Below are 20,737 nucleotides of genomic sequence, written 5' to 3' on the forward strand. Positions count from 1 at the left end.
CTCTCTGTTCACCCATCCAGAGTGACCCAGATGGGCTCTCTGTTCTGGAGCAGCTCGGCCTGGACCAGAACTCTGATTTCTCCGATTCCAGTGTGCAGCAGCTTCTGGATGAGCAGCGCGAAAGGATCCGCAGAGAGATTCGTAAGGAGCTGAAAATCAAGGAGGGAGCTGAGAACCTACGGAGGGCCACGACTGACAAGAGGAATGCACAGCAGGTTAGCCACAGTTACCCCCAGACCCTCCCAAAGCCTTTATCCACCAGGACGTGTTGGAGTCCAAAACCTGCAGCTTTTTTGCTTGTCAAACCAAAACAGATAGATGATCTGAAAGCACAAAGAAAAGTAAAGGAACTGGCAAAAGGATACTTAGAGGGATTCTTAATACGAGAATGCATCTTCCATTGATAAAATATCACCAACAAGGCAGGAGTGAAATGATGGTCATGGAAGCACTCTGATTTTTAAGTTGGAAAGTCAATGAATTTATCGTCAGTACGGCTGCAGGAAACCAGTTTAATGACTGGAACTGTGGCTATTGAATCAGTCACACCGGTTCACAGAAGCTGGGTGGATTTGCTGGTATGGTCAGTCATTATCCTGTTTGTCATTACAGAAGGCTAAGAATTTCTGAAGGATGTGGGACTTTTTTAAGCCTCATGTGACCAATGTTTTGAGCTTTATTTATTCGGTACGTATTTGTATGGCAGGACAGGAGTTCCACTCCACATTAGAACCCCTGTTGGGTCCAGTTGGACAAAAAACAGCAAAATATGAAAATGATCTCCCCTATGGAATCAATACCAAAGTAATTTATAGCATCTTTGTCTGCTTTGGACTATTTATTATGCATCGTAGATTCTTTTGTAGGCTATAGTAGTTTTGTTTTTGTTTTTTCAGTTTTCTACCCACATTCTCCCCTCAATGTGTATTATCAACATAATAGATTTCAGGTCACTGCACCTCTCTAGCGTGTATGCAAGCTACTTTAATGTTGTTGCCAAGACGTTTTTCCTGAACACTGCCTGCAATCTGGAATTGTAATTTTACAATTGAAGCAACAGCTCAGTGAGCAAAAGTGGAAAACAAATATGCCTTGATCATTATTTTTTATAGATGGAAGGCTTTAGTGAAACAGTTTCAGGATGGGTTTGGAGAAAAGCAATTTAAGGTGATTTTTTTAAAGTGTTGTTAAATATGAGTGGCCAGCGACAACTGTTTTGTTTCACTTCTTTTCTATGATTTATTATTTTTTAATAAATAAGTAATACAAACCAATCTTAAATAACAAATAAAATGAAAAGAAAATATAGCTGTCATAAGACAAATTCATAATCAATATAAATAAATATGAAATGTCTAAAAAGGAGGGAAGGGAAGGGATTCAACCCTTTCTCCATAACTCAAACAATTAGCAATTTATCATATTAACTCTTGTAACTGGAAGCCTATATTCCCTTGAAAAAAGGGAATATAATAATCCTATCCTAATGTAATAAGATAAACCTTTATTTGTCCCACAGCGCACAAAGGAAATATTGTTATTGAACAGTTTAATGGATATTACACAAGTGAATTAATAGTGTTGGTCTGTGCGGTTCAATGGCAGCCAAATTGATCGTAACGTGTAACAGCAACAGGAAGGAGGAGCTGTTGTGTCTCGCTTTCACTGTCGCTGAAGGAGCGGTTTATATAAGTAGTAGTATAAGATGCCCTTTTTGTAGTCCTTTTTCTCAACATTGTAGTTTCGCCACCACAGACCCACGTCAACATCAGCTGTCAATGATCTGCTGCCGCATTCTAATGATGACGTAGCTTAGTGAGAGTGCAGTCGCGTTCTCTGACCACCGCGGCCGTCTTTCCCTAAAACTTAGGTTTCTCCTTCTCATCTTCCCTTGACCTCCATGGCGTTTTCCATCGAGGTCAAGGAAAAGTGGTTAGGAAGGGACATTATTTTTGCAGCCCTAGTCTTATTTGTTCCAATTTCTTCGTCTTTCAATTTGCTGTAATCTAGGCATGAAAAGTGTGCCACTGCCTCCCGCAGCTTCAAAACAACAATGCGCTTGCAATCGGTAATGATGTGTTCATGTGCAGATGGAGCATTGAAGTGACCCTAACCCTAACCCCATCTGATTGCAAGTTGTGAACTGACGTATACGGTGCGGTCCACTTGTGATGGGCTCACCCGGAATCCATGTTAATGCCAGGTGTAAACAGGAAAACATCAAAATAAAAAACATTATAGTAACACCGTAAGAACCAAGCAGATTTAATGGTATATTATGTAAAATAATGAAGGATAAATGTCTTGTAGAACTGGTTTAAAGTCATTCTTACGTGTGTCACAAGCAGGAATGTTTCACAAGCAGGAGTCATGTACTGTGTTTGCTCCTGTCTGCAGGTGGACAGCCAGTTGCGTTCCTCCAACCGTAAGCTGGACAACCTACATGCTCAGCTGCAAGAACTGGATGCTCACATTGTGGTGAAGGGAGGAGAGGAGACTAAAGGTACGTATGTGAACAGCTGTCAGTCCTGTTGTCAAATCTACTCTGTCATTTGTTTTCTTTGTCTTGGATATAACTAAAGAAAGTGTGGGGTTAGTGAACAGGACTGCTTTGTGGCAGGAGTATTCAGTATTTGGTGTCGGGGTAACAGGTGAGTTCCAGTGAGCTTCGTGTGTGTCTGTGTCAGGGAGACTAATGCAAAGGAAAATCACATGAAATTCCCCTGAGAGTATTTTCACTTTAGAGTGCGCCATGTGAACCCTCATCTTGTTCCATTTTTAAATCATCTCCAACCTTTCCCTTCCCTTCCCAGATGAGTGTCCTCAGTCTCCCGGGGCGGAGAGTCGTACGTCAGCCCACAAGGAACGCATCGCCGCCCTGGAGAGGCAGCTCAACATCGAGCTCAAAGTCAAACAGGGAGTTGAAAACATGATCCCCATCTATGCTAATGGGTCCACCAAGGTACAGGACGTTGGCTTAATCCATACACACACATTCACACAGAACACGCATGAATGTAGAGAGCATTTCTCTGTGTGTGTGTGTGTGTGTGTGTGTGTGTGTGTGTGTGTGTGTGTGTGTGTGTGTGTGTGTGTGTGTGTGTGTGTGTGTGTGTGTGTGTGTGTGTGTGTGTGTGTGTGTGTGTGTGTGTGTGTGTGTGTGTGTGTGTGTGTGTGTGTGTGTGTGTGTGTGTGTGTGTGTGTGTGTGTGTGTGTGACCTTGCACTCTGCTGACTCAGATGATCTCTAAATATGTAGCATCTGTGTGTTACGCACACACCTGACCTCATCCATTGATTACTTCCAATTTCCCCTCCCACTCCTTTATGTAGCATCTGTTTCACCTTGCCACATGACCTTGCTCTCGTACCTCCATTTCCCTCTGTTTCTCTGCTGAAAAACACACATTTAACGCCCATAACCGTCAATCAACGGGGGCTCAAAATGTTCTAGTATTAGAATATATATCACCTTCCTACTTCCCATCATGTGATGTCCTCCTTGTCTTGACTCCAATCAGGATAAGAAGATGCTGCAGACGGCCCAGCAGATGCTGCAGGACAGTAAGACCAAAATTGACATCATCCGCATGCAAATCCGCAAGGCTGTGCAGGCCACCGAGCACAATGAAGACACACAAGGTAAGTTTGACTGGCTGGCTAAATGAGTGTATACTCTAAGCGCTGACACTTACAGGTTGTAATGTAGTACCAGTAATGCAAAACACACTTGTGGCTGGGATTGTGGACAAACATCTGCCAAGTTCCAAATGCCAGTAAAATAGGGTTTTGATTAATAAATGGGTCGCTCACGTTGGTTGGCTGGAAGGGTTGGCTGCTTGCACTGTGAAAGGTTAGCGCTATTGGATGTAGGTCTCTTCAGCAGTCCCATTATATAGGACATTGTCAAAGTACATGCTGTTACTGTGCATAAAACCATTGAGTGAATATTAAATGCACAGTAATGATTTTGACATGAACATGCAGTAATTATTCCCAGCCTGAATATTGCTGTCTGTGAGCATTCTGTGGTTTATGACGATGGTCAGCTGGCTTTGACAGGATGCTTTTCATCTCGCTGTCCTCTGCATGTCGTTCAGTCTGTCCCGAGCAGCAGCTCCAGACGGCAGACACACAGTAGCATAACACATCAATAAAGAGCCGGCTCTGGGTTTTCTCTCCGCCTCAGTTTTGTGGGGAAGAAGATGAAAGAGGACGGTGAGGATTGATTCATGGTGGACAGTGCGAGTGTTTGTGTGTGTGTGTGGGGTGGACAAATATGTGAGTGAGTTATAAAAAGCCTGTGAAATGGCCCACCTGGCGCATAACCACAATCAATCGAATTCATACACTGATGCTCTCAACAACAAAAAACCCCAACTGTCCAACAAAAGGACGGGCACATGAAAAGTCTCTCGCACGCGCTCACAGTATTATTTTGTTGCGTGTAGAGGCCGAGCACAAACATTGTCTGAGCAGGTGATTGCATGTATTAAATGTGCAGAGGTGTGTTTGTCCACTTCAAGGCACAATCAAACAAAGAAATGTGGCATGCTGTTCACTTCCTATCTTACTGACAGATGTAGCGATCGGGGCCCTTTCAGGGCAGGTGAATGAGTTTCTGTGGGCAGAGAGTGCTGTGGGCCATGGCTACTTTGCTGGGCGAATGGGCTGATTGATTATGGATGGTTTGGTAAAAATGCAGCGGGCAGCAGGGATAGAGCAATGGGAGGGGGTCAAAGTAAAATACAGACTTTAAGGATGGTGTATACCCTTACTGAGGCAGCCCACTGCTATTAAGAAAGTGAGCTTTTAAAGCAAAGACGATAATGGCCATTTTGAAGGGTTATTACTCTGAAGTAGAGTTCTCAACGGGTCGGCCCAGCCTGACAAACCCGACGGGACCCGAAGTTTCGGGCCGGGTCCGGGCCGAAAAAATACGCAAATGAGCCGGGTCGGGTCGAGCCTCGGGCTTCCTTTTTTTATAAAACACATTTCATTAAAAAATAAAAAATAAAAAAAATTGTAGGTTGTAAATTATATATTGTTTGCTGTGAATCATCGCTGTTCACGTTTGGTCAATCTGGCTGCCTGCTTCATGGGGCAGAGTAAGTTTCATTTGAATTCACGTCTGCTGTCTGTCTGATCGTGATAACAAGTGTATGAGGAAAACAATGCAGGCGCGCGGGGGGTCGGGTTCGGGTCGGGTTCGGGCCGACAATTCATGCTGGTGTGTCGGGCTGCGTCGGGTTCGGGTTTAAAAACCCGCGGGCCGGGTCGGGTCGGGCTGTAATTTTCAGGCCCGTTGAGAACTCTACTCTGAAGGGCTGTACTTTATCTCCCAGTGTACTCTATATGAAACACCTACTGGGATTTTAATGGTTTTCAAGTTCATTCCAATGTTGATGAAGATGGTATAATAGATGTTAATGACCAAACCACAGATTTTACACGTCTGCTTAGAGGTCATGCAGAGTACAACTGCATATGTCTGGGGGGGGAAAAGAGCTGTTCCCCAGTGGGAGCCATGTAAAGTCTGATGAATTGCCTCAAGTGATGTCACTTGAGTCAGTGACGGTTGGGTCTGAAGACTACAAGTTAGAAGAATAAATGCATTTAGATGTGGGAGTAGGAAAGAAGTGATTCTTCCAGACCTCCACAGCTGCTCCTCATCTCTGATGATGGCGGCTTGAGGCTACGTTAGCCGTCTCAATCACAACACACCTGAATCTCTTACTGAACTCTCAGTGGGCGAGTTGCATTGTGGGTAATGTAGGTATCAGGTTTTGACAAAGAATGAAATAACATTTTTTAAAATCTCCAGTTCTGCTGCATCGATTTTTTTTTTTAACATTGTGAATCTGACAGTGTCATAAGAGTGCAAAACGAAATCGAAAGTATTCGTTTTGATAAAGTTAAGAGTTTTTTTTTTGGTGCAAGATAACATTACAAAAATACATTCTGTTGGTGTCAAGACATACAAACATTAGGATATGAAGACAGGTACACTACAGAAATAGATAAATAAATTAGTAAAATGAGGTGAAAAAAGGAAATTATTTCAACAATGATTGATTAAAAACAGCAACAACATTACTAATAATAACAATAGTCTAATCAATTAAATTATAGTAAATACAAATAATGGTATTACAATATTCCCTGTGATAGACTGGCGACCTGTCCAGGGTGTACCCTGCCTTCGCCCAATGACAGCTGGGATTGGCTCCAGCCCCCCCGCGACCCTTAATACAGGATAAGCGGTAGACGATGGATGGATGGATGGATGGATGGTATTACAATATTACATTATGACATCACAAAAAGACATCGGACATTTGGGATGTTTGAAGAATACAAACATTAGGATGCGAAGAGCGGTACAGTGGACTAAAAAAATAAATAAAAGGGGTGAAAGGACATTATTTCAACAATGATTATGATAATGACAATAATTATTAAAAAAAAAAACAATGGTAATAATGGATAATTATATGATATGATCCATGTTAAAATAAGTAGAGAAGCAGGTGGAAAATAGGTATAAACAAACAGTCAAGCAAAGGCAGAAGAGAGAGTTGTTAACTTTGGTTATATAAAAATACATATACTGTAGAGTGTGTGCCTTTCTTTTCTTCCTATGTTGGTATTTTATTGCCTGTCATGGTAACCCGCAACCTCAATATAACTCTCTTGTAAACTTTTCTTCTTTTGTGCTGGTATCCCACATCGTGTCTGGATCTTTCTAGGTTATTCTTACTCTCTCTCCTTTAAACTACACACACACAGCACATTGGGCTTGTGTGTGTGGTACACAGACAGACAGTCTCCAGGCACCACACCCGGTGGAGGGGTCATCTAGCAGGGTCTGGGCTCCAGGCAGAACACCTTATTAGGAGATAAAAGCATCCAGATCCATCTTTACTCCTGCCTCCCCCTTTCCCTTTCTTTCTCCTGTCTCATACGGTGCTTTGAGCCACTCATAAGTCATAAGAATCATTTTAATCAATCTTCTGTGTCCTATCGTTCTTCCTCTTCACTAACCTGGCATTTAAAAGTCAAATACACGCATGCTATTCTTCCTGTTGTCCTTCTCCTTATCTCACGTCTCCTCTTCTCATATCTGTGCTGTTCCATTGTGTTCGCTGGCCTCTGTGAGAGACCTCCGCTGTGCCATTAAGCTAACCACTTCACTGTAATTGTGCTTCATGGTTGTTACTCGAGGCTGACCCTGTGTCTGTTTTTCTAAGTGAGGAAGCTTGAGTTTGTTTTTCAAAGCATTAACTGATAGCGTTGCAACTTGCACCTTATTTTCTGCATTCATGTTATATTTTTGTTATTATTATATCATTGCTATTACATTCAGTGTATTCTAATTATGGATAACTGTAACCTTTGGCAACATCAGGTATTATTTCAAATATTTCAAATCATTAAATTATTTAAAAGTATTTGAGCTATCACTTATTTGTTTGTTTTCTCCGTGGCTTGAAATAAGTGTAACTTAATGCCAATATGATTTGATTTCAAATGAAAATGTCACAAAAAGGGAACAATAAAAATGGTCAAAAGGGGACTTTTGATTGCTCTGTTTGCTTTTAAACATGGGAATGAGAGCCATTTGCACGCAGAGGTTGGAAGTAAAGTTGATGTTGTTTACTGGGGAGGCTGCTCGCCTCCCTGCGGCCGCTGCTAATGCTTTCTTTGTCTGACTCTTGTGTAATGCATGACTTGCATAAAGGCATTAACCTAACTTAGTGTGCCCAGGGGAGTTCCCGATAACACGCTGCTGCCAAAACTAAACTCAACGTGCATCTTACGAGATGGATTTATAGAATACAACTGAATAAAAGTTGCAGGCGGGATCAAAGCAGTTTCCTATGGGATTTAAAGCCTTGCTTTCGTGTGAAACCCTCAACTCTGATCCACATTAATGTAACACTGCAGGTAACCAGGACCTCTGTGGGATGGAGCTGCGTATTGAAGAGCTGAGGCATCATTACAGAGTGGAGCATGCTGTCGCTGAGGGGGCCAAAAATGTGCTCAGGCTCCTGGGGGCCAACAAGGTCCAGGACAAGAAAGCCCTGTCTGAGGTTAGACTGGAAAACATACGTACACACAAAAACCCTTCCTCAAATCAAGTATTTCACAGAGCAGTTTCTATAAGTCCGCTCCTCTTCCAGGACAACGTTAGAGACGCATCTTTACGACAGCAGCTACAAAATCATATATGACCCAAATACTCAAAATGACCATACATCATTTACCATGCATCTCTGCTGATGCTAGACACTTTTTGAGTTATATTGCTCACATACACCCCAGCCTCTTTACTTGACTCTTTGTTATTGTGAAAATATGACAGGCAGGATGGATTGTGTGGGCTGTGAGATTGCATCTAGAGGTAACAGTTAACTGTGTGTTAAAGCTGCTCTGCGTCTATACTCTGTAGGCTCAGTCTCGTCTGAGCGAGGCGTCTCAGCGCTTAGACCTGCTGAGGGACTCTCTGGACCAGCGTCTGGCAGAGCTGCCGAAGGACCATCCCAAGGCCAGTGTCATCAAAGAGGAGCTCGTCCTGGCCTCCTCCCCCGTCTTCAGCTCTCGCCATGGCGCCCCCTACCACCACAACCAGTACAGCACCCTCAACAAACCCTCACCTCTCACTGGTACGTAACAAGACAAGGTCAAGCAAGCTTACACCATGAGATTAAAACATTTAAAATACATTGTTGAGTGGACATACTAACACACTGCCACTATGGAAACCAACAGGAAGTCACTGAATAGTTGGTGCCTGTGTGGTGCCATCTTAATTAGGTATTCACAATTAATTTTAACCTCAAAGGATGAATACAATGTGATTGTCCCGTATTAAACACATTATCCCTTTTGATTGGTTTTAGACATATTTTCACACACAACTCCAGGGTTCCCATGTGTCCTGGAAAACCTGGACAACAGTTGACTCTTTTTCCAGTCATGTAAAAGACATTGGAAATGAGACAAAATCAAGAAAAAGCTGGAAAATTATTTCACCCTTCTCCTACTTTCCTTTAGCTGAGAATGAACTACTAGGCTACTTATCAGAGCTAGTTATGTTCAGGATCATGTTAACGTTCACATGGTAGTTTTTGAATAAGAGTATTTTGGATTTGTTAAGGAAACGTCTCATGGTAGCACGTGCAAGTTAGATGATTTCACATAATGTTGCTTTCTTAGCTTCTTGTTTTAAGCGGTGGAATAATGTCAAAGTGTTTAGCATGTTTGGTTTAGTTGTTAATGGTGACATGTTTGCCAACATGTAAACCAAGTTTAATGTTTGTGATTCAGCTCGGAGCAATGGTTTCAAATATGTGTTGGACATTGTTGAGAGAGTTGGGAAATAATGAATGGGAAGCCGGGGTCAATGTAATGAATGGTGGTAATTAAACTCATTAAACACTTGATATTACTAGCAAAGGGGCTAAAGTATTCTGTTATTTGTGTTCAGGCAGCAATGTTAATATAACAAGGTTTTGTTTGGTGTGATCCCTGTCTGTCATACCAGCTAGAGTCTCACTGAATATGTCCTGGAAAAGGATCTCTAGAAAAGTGTGGGAGATTTATTGATGTGGCCTCTGGTGTTTTGGGCTCTAGGTTGTACCTTGATTGTTCCCCTCTGTTTTCAGGTACCTTACAGGTGCAGGTGGTGGGCTGTGTGGGGTTGTTGGAGGTGGTCCCAGGTCGTAATAAAGGCACAGCTGTTATGCTGCCCTGCTACAGCCCCGGAGACACCAGGTCCTTCATGAGAGGCAGCAAGGGACTCTATGGACGGAGCGGCTCAGTCAGCGGGAAGACACCCAGCAAGACAGACGAGCTCTCCTGTAAGTGGCTGTATGAGTGATGATGTGTGTGGGGCTTGGTCTGTTTGTTTTTCTCAAACATTCAGTGCTAATACTGCAATTTAGCAAATCTGTTATGAATTGAATCTATTATGAGGCTGAATTGCCTCAATACCCTGAGCAGCCAGCATTTTTTAAGGTATCATTAATCAATAATAATAGTATTATTGTGGTGTGAGCATACGGTAGCTTTCTTTTTCTTTAGTGCGATCAGGTTCTGTATAGGACTGTAACTTATGGAGGAAATAATATGTGCTGTGTGTGCGTGTGCAGCCGAGGTGAGTGCCGTGCTGAAGCTGGATAACAGTGTAGTGGGACAGACACCTTGGAGGACTGTGGGAGAACAGGCTTGGGACCAGACCTTCACTGTGGAGCTGGAAAGGGTCAGTACACACACACACACACACACACACACAGTACTTTTAATTATTACTTTTGTTAAAACTGCTGCTGTTGTTACCACCGTTGAGTGTCGGCCTCTGTGTGTGTGTTGTAGACGAGGGAGATGGAGATTGCAGTCTACTGGAAGGACTACCGCTCGTTGTGTGCTCTGAAGTACCTGAAGCTGGAAGAGTTCCTGGACAACCAGAAACACAGAGTTCAGCTGGAGCTGGAGCCTCAGGGCCTGCTGCTGGCCGAGGTACACACACACACACACACACACACACACACACACAAGCAGTGCACCTGTGCTGAAAAGGGCTGCTTTGATACAACATACTTGAAAGGTTAAATCATCAGAGTGTGAAGTCTGAAAATCAAAGGTGGATGTGTAGTTTCCATGTTTGTGTGTTATATTTTTCAGGTGACGTTCTTCAACCCGGTCATTGAGCGAGTTCCTCGTCTCCAGAGACAGAAGAAGGTGTTTTCAAAGCAGCAAGGTGAGTAAGAGATGGAGTGGACAGGAAAAAAACGAAAAATATGCTGACCTTGGAAATAATTCTGGTTTCCCACACTCAGTCTCTGTGTAGGTGACATAGACGGCCGTTGAAATGAACAAACAGAGTGCTGTTGGTACTGGCTTTATCTTAATGAGAAAAGGAAAAGTGCTGACAAAACCAAAAGGGAAGAAATGCTAGTGTTGTGAAGTGCACTATTTTCATTGAGACCACAGCACCATCTAGTGGTGAATTAATAATTTTGTTTCCTTATGATGATTGCACTTTCAGACACAAAGAAAGGAAGTTATTCAAAACACATAAAGGATAATAACTCAGACAAACTTATTTTATCAATTTGATCAAAACCTCATCTCAGTGACTGATGAGAAGGACCATTTGCTCTCTTTCAGGTGATTAAGGAGGTTTTGAAATAAGATAAAATTCTGTGGATATCAGGAAATGATTTAACTGTAATTTACATTCCTACACTCTAATCTTTTGACATTTTACCCCGTTTAGGTATCTAATATCTCACAATCATTGAATCTTCGTGCCAAGTAGATTTCACACACAAGGAATTAAAACATAGTAAGATCAAATTTAAATAAAAGCAGAGTAGCACAAAAGGCAAGAAACATAAATATAGAATAGGAAAATGTGCATTAAAATTTGAATTATAATCCTAATCAGTCAGAGAAAATCCCAAAATGTGGACAGCTGAAACTGCGCAGCCAATCACCTTAGAGAAAGTGTGATGATCGATAAATGACTGACTCCAGATGTGTGATGGACGTCTGTTTCCAGGCAAGGCATTCCTTCGGGCTCGTCAGATGAATGTGGATATCGGGACGTGGGTGAGGCTGCTAAGAAACGCCATTCCCACTGTCAACAACTCAGGAACCTACAGTCCCAACGCACACAGCCTAACGCTCAACTCCGGGTGAGACACACACACACACACATGCATAAGCCACACAGACGCACACGCACACTCCACTTCATCTACGTTTGACAGCCATCGAAAGCAGCAGCATTCCTTGAACCTTTTTCCTCGTGTTTCCTGGCAAAGTGTAAAGCATGTGATGCTTTCTCTGCCCCGCGTCTAACAACCCTTTTGTGTTTGTCTCTGTTCATCTGTCCGTCTGCATCACATGTTGGTGTGTTTGTTTGTATCTGTGTGGATTTCTTTCAGGGAGGTCTCAGTGGAGAAGTTGAGTCTGGACAGCGACTCTCCGGTGAGAGGCGATTACAAGAGAGAGGCGGACGCGTACACCCCGGTGAGACCGACGGAGAGAGAGGAAGGCCGGGAAATGGGGGAGGTGTGTGTGTGTGGGGTCGGGTCTGTTATAGTAAATCCACTCTGTGCGCTGTGGGATGAAGGGAATCTCTCCGTTTCCCAAGCCGTGTACCACAAGTAAAGACGAACCGTTCTGCTTTGAACACTTAGATATTGGATAAATCAGCAAGATCAGGAACTGGCGTTTTGTCAATTTGATCAATGAGTATTGTAATATCACATAATCCAGCCCAAAATCAATACACCTGAGGTCCAACAAGACATTTTGACCGAAAGTCAACATTGCTAAAATGTCCTTGAGGAAATGATTACATGTGCTCCAACAGATGCTGTTTCATAAAGTCAATGCACAGTAACCCTCACACAACCAAATTGCAATAATACTTTAGGGTTGTCTGATGACGTGAACGCTTTCGTCTGTACAGTCCGTCCCGTGTGATGTGAATGCGTCATAAGACCGTTTGCACCAGACAGACAGAAATCCAATCATGCTCCCTGGAAGGCTGTTTGTATGTCACGTCCCTCATGAATTCACGTGTCTCTTGACCTCCATGAACTCTCTGTCTCTGCATGTCTCTCTCTGTGTCTTCTCCTTCGTGTCTCCTTCCTCGCATGTCCCCCCCCGTCAGGACCGTCTGCCAGTCATCGAGCCCTTCTCCCCCCCAGACCTCACCCCCGAGTGCCCTGTCCGAACCTCATCTGTTGGCAGGTACATGCACATAAACGATGTATCTTTGTGTATTTCTTTTATGATATTGTCCATTTGTATTCTTCTTTATATTCTGTATAATAACAGACCGTGTGTGAGCACTGACCCACATTGCATAGAAGGTTTATCATTTTCACTGAAGATATTTGTACATAAAAACAGGTGTAAATGATGAACATTCCTGACGGCTACCACTCGACCCAGACTCACAGCTCCTGTGTCTGCCATGACAAATGATGCTGCCATGTGCTGTTTTTATGATTTTTAATTGGTTGTTTTCTTTATTTTGGTATCTACTATAAATGTTTCTGCTGACTGTGTGCCCATCTCTCCAGTAAGCAGAGGAAAGGTCCTCTGTCTCTTCAGGACTTCCGGCTGATCGCTGTGTTGGGCAGAGGACACTTTGGGAAGGTACTTTTACTGTTGTTGTTGTTTTAAATAAATTACATTTTAACTTGTAACACACACACACACACACACACTTACACACAAAACCATATATGGGAAAATCCATCCATCCATCCATTTTCTACCGCTTATCCTGTATTTAGGGTCACGGGGGGGCTGGAGCCAATCCCAGCTGTCATTGGGCGAAGGCAGGGTTCACCCTGGACAGGACGCCAGTCTATCACAGGGCCAACATGTAGAGACAAACAACCACTCACGCTCACATTCACACCTACGGTCAATTTAAAGTCACCAATCAACCTATCCCCATATATGGGAAAATAGTTCCCAAAAACATCAGTAATGACAAATTACCACAATTGTCCTGAACAACTGATCATCTCATCGACTCGTTCAGGAACCAAGGAAACACAATGTTGAGTTTCAGGTTTTTTGGTTTCTTGAGAAAGCAATAACACTTAGCATAACATAACAACCAGAAAACCATACATTCAAGAAGGTTTTTGGTTTCTTTATGCCAACAAGTGCCCGTGTTTGTGTATATATCGCGTATATTAAATGTTCTCCCTTGCATTTTCATTCTTTCAATTCTCTTCCCCATTAAATCAATGACCTTGGATATGTAGAAGCCCTCAGGTCACCTAGGTTTCGTACGTTTTTGAGAGCCAAACAGACTGAGTTGTTGCCGCATGTGTTTGTCACGTGTCTTTGCAGGTGTTGTTGTCAGAATACAAGAAGACGGGCACGATGTATGCCATCAAAGCCCTGAAGAAAGGAGACATCGTAGCTCGGGACGAGGTGGAAAGGTGTGTGCTTGTGTGATTGGCTGCTGGGTTTATTTAGCCTGGATCTTTGGGCTCCAATAATAGAGTTTAATAGTGTTTTAATCTGTGCGACTGTGCCTTGAATCCCAATGATTACAGTTCATCTGTGGGATGAGTCTCTAATTGACCAAAATATACGTTATCTAATTATGTGGAAAGGTAATCTTTTTGATTTTCCTCCACCTTAATTCTTATTTTCTCTCATCTTCTGCTTCTTTCCCTGCACTTCCCATTTGTCTCCCTCCCCTCCATCCTTACTCTCTTTCTTCTCTTGTTCACTTTATTTTGCCTCTGCATCCTCCTCTTCTCTCCTTCCTCCCGCAGTCTAATGTGCGAGAAGCGCATCTTTGAGGTCGTGAACCTGTCGCACCACCCCTTCCTGGTCAACCTGTTTGCATGCTTCCAGACTTCAGAGCATGTGTGTTTCGTTATGGAGTACACGGCAGGAGGCGACCTGATGATGCACATCCACACGGACGTCTTCACAGAGCCACGAGCTGTGTACGTAATGTTTGAGAACGAGAAAATGTTCAAGAGATATTTTATTATTTGTGTGATATAAGTGAGGCTGTTCACACATTCTGCATATTCCCATAAGTCTGTTAATAGTGGGTTAGATGAGTTTAATTGTTTTCAGGGCTTTTCAAGTTTGTGAATTATTTAAATCTCAAAGTCCTGGACAACTTTTCTTTTGAATCAATGTTTTATTAGCGTTAGTGCCCCGATAAGTCATACTGTTATGCTCATATTAGTGGCAGTAGTTTGTTTTTCCAAGCCTGTCTTAAAATACTATATGTCTATATGTATATTGAAAGCACTGTCACAAGTGTTCCTCCTGTCTGCGCCAGCTGTAAAGACTTTCCTTCTTATAGCAATAAACCGATTTCGTGGCTGGCATTTTGACATATCAGAGCAGGAAACGCACACATTAACTAAATTGCTCAGTTTCATTTGAGATGCAGTGAGCGATTCTTATCTAGTAAGTTTTTGTGTCAAATTCCGCAAATATCTCGTCACAGTCTGCTAACAGTCTGGTGTTCATACACAGCCCTGGCTCGATAAATGGCAAACAACTAGTCTGAACAGGATGAACAAATTGTGCATTTTCTTGCAGGTTAGTAATGATGTTTCTTTGGTTTGACTTCAGGTTTTATGCAGCCTGTGTAGTTCTTGGACTTCAGTTCCTCCATGACCATAAGATTGTGTACAGGTGAGTGGAGACCTCACGGACACGTTTCCTCACATCTGTGTCAACTGGTTAAAAAACATCCAATGGTGTAAAAATAATACGTGCATTAGCATGTTAGCGTTAAGCTGAAAGCACTGCTGTACAGTCTCCCTGAGCAGCTAACATCCTCCTAGCCACACTTGTATTTCTTTTAAACTCTTTTCGACGTGTCTCCTCAACTGTGAAATACTGACAGATTCTCCGCTACATCTTCTCATCTTCCAGAGACCTCAAGCTCGACAACCTGCTGCTAGACACCGACGGTTATGTGAAGATTGCTGACTTTGGCCTCTGTAAAGAAGGTGGATATTAATGTTTCTGACAGATGGGCTCATTTTAATGTTTGCCTGCAGGAAGATTTTCCCCAAAAGCTTTCAGCCACGAATGGTTTCATCTTTCTGTCCGTCTTGTCTGTAGGAATGGGCTTCGGAGACCGGACCAGCACATTTTGTGGGACTCCAGAGTTTTTGGCGCCAGAGGTCCTAACGGATACATCCTACACCAGGGCAGTGGACTGGTGGGGGCTGGGGGTCCTCATCTATGAAATGTTGGTGGGAGAGGTGAGAAGTAATACACACTCACATACACAACGCTCTTACACTGCTGTGGGCTGATAGCTGAACACATCTTTTGTGTGAGCACACGTTGTCAAACTTTAGTTTGAGTAAGTTAGTTTGAGGGTCTAACATTCCTACCGTATCATGTAACAGCAGCGTCTCTCTTTCAGATCTGAGCTGAGAGCCTGTGGTTGTCATCCCACTGTCTATATGCTTTTGCTATTCCTGTAAACCAGTGATATTCACGTTTATGGATCATTCCAACATTTTGGCGAATTGAGTGTTAATGTGAACTTAACTAAAATGTAGTTGCTGCTGTTAAATGTATCCGTCATACAGGCCTCACGTTAGGTCTTGCGCTATGTTAATTTAGTTAAGATGAGTTAATAAGACAGTTAATATGAAAATAATTAATTTCAAAGGTAGATGAGTTATGTTCCTGTTTATTTGTTTTATCGTATAAATATTACTTTTTGTTTATTAACTGGCCACTCCTGTCAATTTGCAAAAGTAGCTCCTAGTTAAGAGTAAGTGGTCCAATAAATGTAAATGTACTTTATTTATACAGCCCTTTACAACAGACCTTTCGGCGTACCAAAGTGCTTTACAGCAGGTAATAAATTAAAAGAGCAAAAAGAAAATAAAAACAATTAAAAACAATTAAAACAGTGAAAGTGAGAAAAAAAAAAAAAAGATAAGAAGTGTCATCACGCTACTGAGTATTAAAAGCCATCTTAAATAAATAGGTTTTTAGCCTACCCAATAACAGATCAAACAAAATATATGTTAATGAAAAAGTTCTCATATTGATAAATAGATAAGAATTAAGCATTATGCAAGTGCACAGAATTTCATCAATCTTAGGTGCTCTATTTATATTCCTGCTCTACTTTTACACAGAGAACTGGATGCTTACAATCACTAACAACACATTGATTCATGATGTGCAAATCTGTTAAATGGGGTGTATCGAAAAAAGTGTGCGTGTTTGTAGTCCCCGTTCCCAGGAGATGATGAAGAGGAGGTGTTTGATAGCATTGTGAATGACGAAGTCCGCTATCCACGCTTCCTGTCCACGGAGGCTATCGGCATCATGAGGAGGGTAAGAATACAAAGACACGAGTTCTCCTTCTTTCTGACTTCATCAGCCACCAACAATACGTGAGAAGAAACACTTATTATTCACCAAAATGGCTGACTTTGTGTGTGTGTGTGTGTGTGTGTGTGTGTGTGTGTGTGTGTGTGTGCAGCTGTTGAGGAGGAACCCAGAGAGAAGACTGGGATCTGGTGAAAAGGATGCAGAGGAGGTGAAGAAGCAGCCATTTTTCAGAGTAAGTACTCGAGGAGTCGTGGCTGGTTGTCCTTCTGTCTGTTCTCATGAATGGAATATCTCAGGAACGCCTGGAGGGAATTCACATCTTCAGATTTAGCACAAACGTCCACCTGGATGATGACCTGATTACATTCTGGAGGTCAAAGGTCCAGGGTCAAAGGTCAATGTTAGTGAACATTCTTTTCAGTGAGAAACGATCAAATTATCTTGGAAGTGATTTCTTGAAATTATATTATAATAAATCATAAGTAGTAGTAGTAAGTACATTTATTTAGTAATATTAGTAGTATCGTTAGTAATATATATAATATATACATATAGTAAGTCAAATCTATTTTTGTATCCTGTATTTTTTTAAACGGTCTCTTTTTTCCACTTCTCTACCATGATAGCAGCTTGACAGCTTTTTCAAGTCATATTTACGATTTTCCACATAATAGAAATTCACCACAATCGATGTGTTGAGTGATTTTATTGCAATCTGTGATGAAATCCTATAAGGTCTCATCCCTCCTTGACAATAACTTAAAAATTCATAATTTTGACAATTGCACACAAATGTCTAATAGGATAAAATGATGACGTGAGAACATTTTGGACAGAGATGGAAGTAAACATGATTGGTTGGCAGAGGGAAACAACCGTAAGGCAGTTTTATGCGAGTAGGGAGGAGCAGTCTCGGCCCTTCAGGTGTTTTTGTTTTCACAGAAGAGCACAATGAGGTGAAACAAGCTGTTTACCTTGATGGTGTGTTGGAGGATCGCTGAACTGGCAAAGTTTGCTGCTCCTATTATGTTAGTTTAGCAGCAGCAGGAAATGTTCAGTTGCAGCAGCAACAGATGAGGCAGAAAGCAGCTGAAACACAGCTTTACTTTTCCTTCTTGACACTTTGAAGATCAGAACTGAAACCGATCTACAGTTTCTTTGTCCTTATTTCTCCTCTGTCTTTCTCTGTGTCCCTCCAGAATGTGGACTGGGAGGCGTTGCTGCAAAGGAAGGTGCCTCCTCCGTTTGTCCCCTCCATTGTCGGCAAGGAAGACGTGAGTAACTTCGACGAGGAGTTCACCACCGAAGCGCCGACGCTCACACCTCCACGCGAGCCTCGCGTGCTCTCCCGCAAAGACCAGGACAGCTTCCGGGACTTTGACTACGTCTCTGACCTCTGCTAGTGGGCCGAGGGCTCGCAGACCTAAAGGAACGTTCCACGAGTCTCAACCGACTTGTCCATTAATAACACTGTGAATGAATGTGGAGAGACCGAAGGCAGTCGGTCTGTGTTTCGTGTGTCCGCAGGGTTTTAAAGATGGAGGACTGAGAAAATAAAGTCTGGAACGCATAGCTGATGGGGTAAAATGTTGGACAAACGAAGGCCCCCTCTCCAATCAGTGTACAACACACCAGTGACTTGTGTATCTTTACAACCATTAGCCTTTAAGATGCCTCCTCCCATCCTCTGATGTGTCAGTCTAGTCACCTGTGCAGCTGTGAGGGGAGTTGTCATACGGCCTCTCATATCATTGCCTTACATTTGTACTTGTATTTGATCCAAGGAAATCTGTTTGTTTTTATTTTGTGGCCCTTTGTATACGGCAGCAGGTAGAGTGATCCGATGTGCTGCAGAAACGCTCTCAACTTAAAAAAAACAAAACAAAACAAAAGAAGAGATTTGCTTGTGAGTGGAAGCAGTGAGGTCACGTTTAGAATGAATTTGTACTCAAAGCTTTCCCAGCAGTCGATCGACGATGACCCTCAGTCATGCGGACCGATGCGAGGCGAGTTATGAGTTCACTACAGGGTAAAGAACCACTTTCTTACTTTTCTTTGGACTTCTACAATCTTCTTTTTAAATATGTGTGCTGCTTGGATTTTAATGTCTGCCAGAAATGTTACAACAGCAATTTGTAAAGTAGTCATATGTTATGACGGTTGACTCTTCAGTGCATTTTTAACACTCACCATGTACTTTTTAATTGGATATTTGGGTATGATACATAGTTTGATATGAACAGCTGTAGCAGACACACAATCACATCCATCAGCATAAAAGCTACGTGACGAGCAGGTTACGGTATTTCACTCTTTTTTTTTTAATCGGAAAAAAAAAAAAAATCTCAACACTAAGACACGATGTACAAGTAACATTATTGTGATTATGGGTTTGAGACACATTGATCGATCCAATTATCTACATGCTACCAGAGGTTGCATGTTTTTTATAAACATGAAGTGAGTTAATTTCCCACCAAGGCAATTATGTCTTAGGCCACCAACAGTTCTCACAACTACTGGTTGTGGTCATTGCAGAGTTTCCATCTTGGCGATGAAATCAAGTTTGTTTCTTGGGGATTTTGGACGAATCAAGCAAAAAAAACCTCATTAGCCATTTTCCCACATTAGAGCTTGCTGTAGTGAGCGTTGCAGTTGATCCAAGCGAACAACTTCTTTGGGCAATACATTTCTAAATGATCAATATCATTTGAAACACGATGATAAATGTTGGAAAATATGAGCCAGTGGTCCGATCATACTTTACCACCTCTGAGTACAGGAGAAGTTTGTTGTGAAGCTGTATGTATGATGGTGTGGATTTTACTTATCTTGTGAATGACCGTACAAAACCATGTGAAGAGTATGAGATGAGTTATTTTATAAAGAAAACCTGGAGTGAGTTTTCTGTCTGTGTGTTGTTCTTAAGTGTGAGTGTTCAACCAAACCAAGGAAGCATCCAGTACAGACACCAGAACAGCCTGTAAAAAAAATAAAAAAATAAATGGCAATAACGCATCAAATGCATCTCAATTTAAAAAACAAATGTAGTGTATAAATATGTTTGTGACTCATATTAGTATGTTGCGAAATACATTTGAAGAGCACCATATTGAATGAATGGGACAGGATCTGAATGAGTCAGCGATCTGTTTCAGTGGAACCATGTGGTAATATGTTCGTATCACGTCATCTTTTTTACAGAATTGTATACAATGTAGAGATGTAAAGATTGTCAAGAGAATATCAGCAACCAAAAAAAGTATTATATGGGAAATTGATAAAGGATATCGAGTGCAAAAGAAGCGCCGAGTGTTGAGCTTGAATAGTGTGTGGGACAGACGATGTGATGCATCTTGGGCCTGAAAAGGAATGAGGCCAAAGAAGTTGCAGCAGCTCTGCTATGATCTTGTGAGCTAAATTCATAGTGTATTGGTCTGTCATGTCAGTAATATATATACAAAAGGTCTTAGAAAACAATAACGGGGCAGTTTATAAAAAAAGTAGAGGTGCTGTTGAGCCTTTGCAAACACAGCATCGGCGTTAGCATTTCATGGCAGTCACTGATACTCTTGTAGACTTTGAATGGTTGTCATTCATAATTACAGGGGGGCAGAGAGGGGTTTCTTTTAAAATCGATAATCGTGCTTTAGTTTGCTTCATGTAATTTGACTTTATTATTTACAACTGTGTAACTGTTTGACAAAATGTATTCAGTGAAAAAGGCCAATGACAGAAAACGTAATTGTATATTATAGTTGCAGATTAACTTTTCATCAATCCACTGAATTATTGTCTAATTGTTTAGGCTTTGTTGGACTTAACCAGCCTGTAGTGCATGAAGACCATGCGAT

General features: G+C 42.0%; 1 protein-coding gene across 3 annotated transcripts in view; it reads left to right on the top strand.

Moving 5' to 3' along the window:
* The window catches only part of pkn1a (protein kinase N1a), a 49,706-nt gene extending 29,921 nt beyond the window's left edge, over positions 1-19,785 (top strand). For 2 of the 3 annotated variants that reach the window (XM_084005042.1, XM_084005041.1), the window contains exons 2-23: positions 21-215; positions 2,398-2,503; positions 2,814-2,962; positions 3,521-3,641; positions 7,947-8,092; positions 8,452-8,665; positions 9,668-9,862; positions 10,154-10,263; positions 10,377-10,520; positions 10,686-10,761; positions 11,566-11,701; positions 11,954-12,080; positions 12,688-12,767; positions 13,103-13,178; positions 13,890-13,981; positions 14,324-14,500; positions 15,147-15,209; positions 15,453-15,529; positions 15,645-15,787; positions 16,779-16,886; positions 17,035-17,115; positions 18,083-19,785. In XM_084005042.1, coding sequence (XP_083861168.1) covers positions 21-215; positions 2,398-2,503; positions 2,814-2,962; positions 3,521-3,641; positions 7,947-8,092; positions 8,452-8,665; positions 9,668-9,862; positions 10,154-10,263; positions 10,377-10,520; positions 10,686-10,761; positions 11,566-11,701; positions 11,954-12,080; positions 12,688-12,767; positions 13,103-13,178; positions 13,890-13,981; positions 14,324-14,500; positions 15,147-15,209; positions 15,453-15,529; positions 15,645-15,787; positions 16,779-16,886; positions 17,035-17,115; positions 18,083-18,286 — 2,820 coding nt within the window. In that variant the 3' untranslated portion in view covers positions 18,287-19,785. The remainder of the gene's footprint in view (positions 1-20; positions 216-2,397; positions 2,504-2,813; positions 2,963-3,520; positions 3,642-7,946; positions 8,093-8,451; positions 8,666-9,667; positions 9,863-10,153; positions 10,264-10,376; positions 10,521-10,685; positions 10,762-11,565; positions 11,702-11,953; positions 12,081-12,687; positions 12,768-13,102; positions 13,179-13,889; positions 13,982-14,323; positions 14,501-15,146; positions 15,210-15,452; positions 15,530-15,644; positions 15,788-16,778; positions 16,887-17,034; positions 17,116-18,082) is intronic. The other variant, XM_084005043.1, reaches the window with a different exon arrangement.
* The last annotated feature ends 952 nt before the right edge of the window (positions 19,786-20,737 follow it).

The sequence above is a fragment of the Eutrigla gurnardus genome (assembly GCF_963514095.1).
Source record: "Eutrigla gurnardus genome assembly, chromosome: 3".
NCBI classification, from domain to species: Eukaryota; Metazoa; Chordata; class Actinopteri; order Perciformes; family Triglidae; genus Eutrigla; species Eutrigla gurnardus.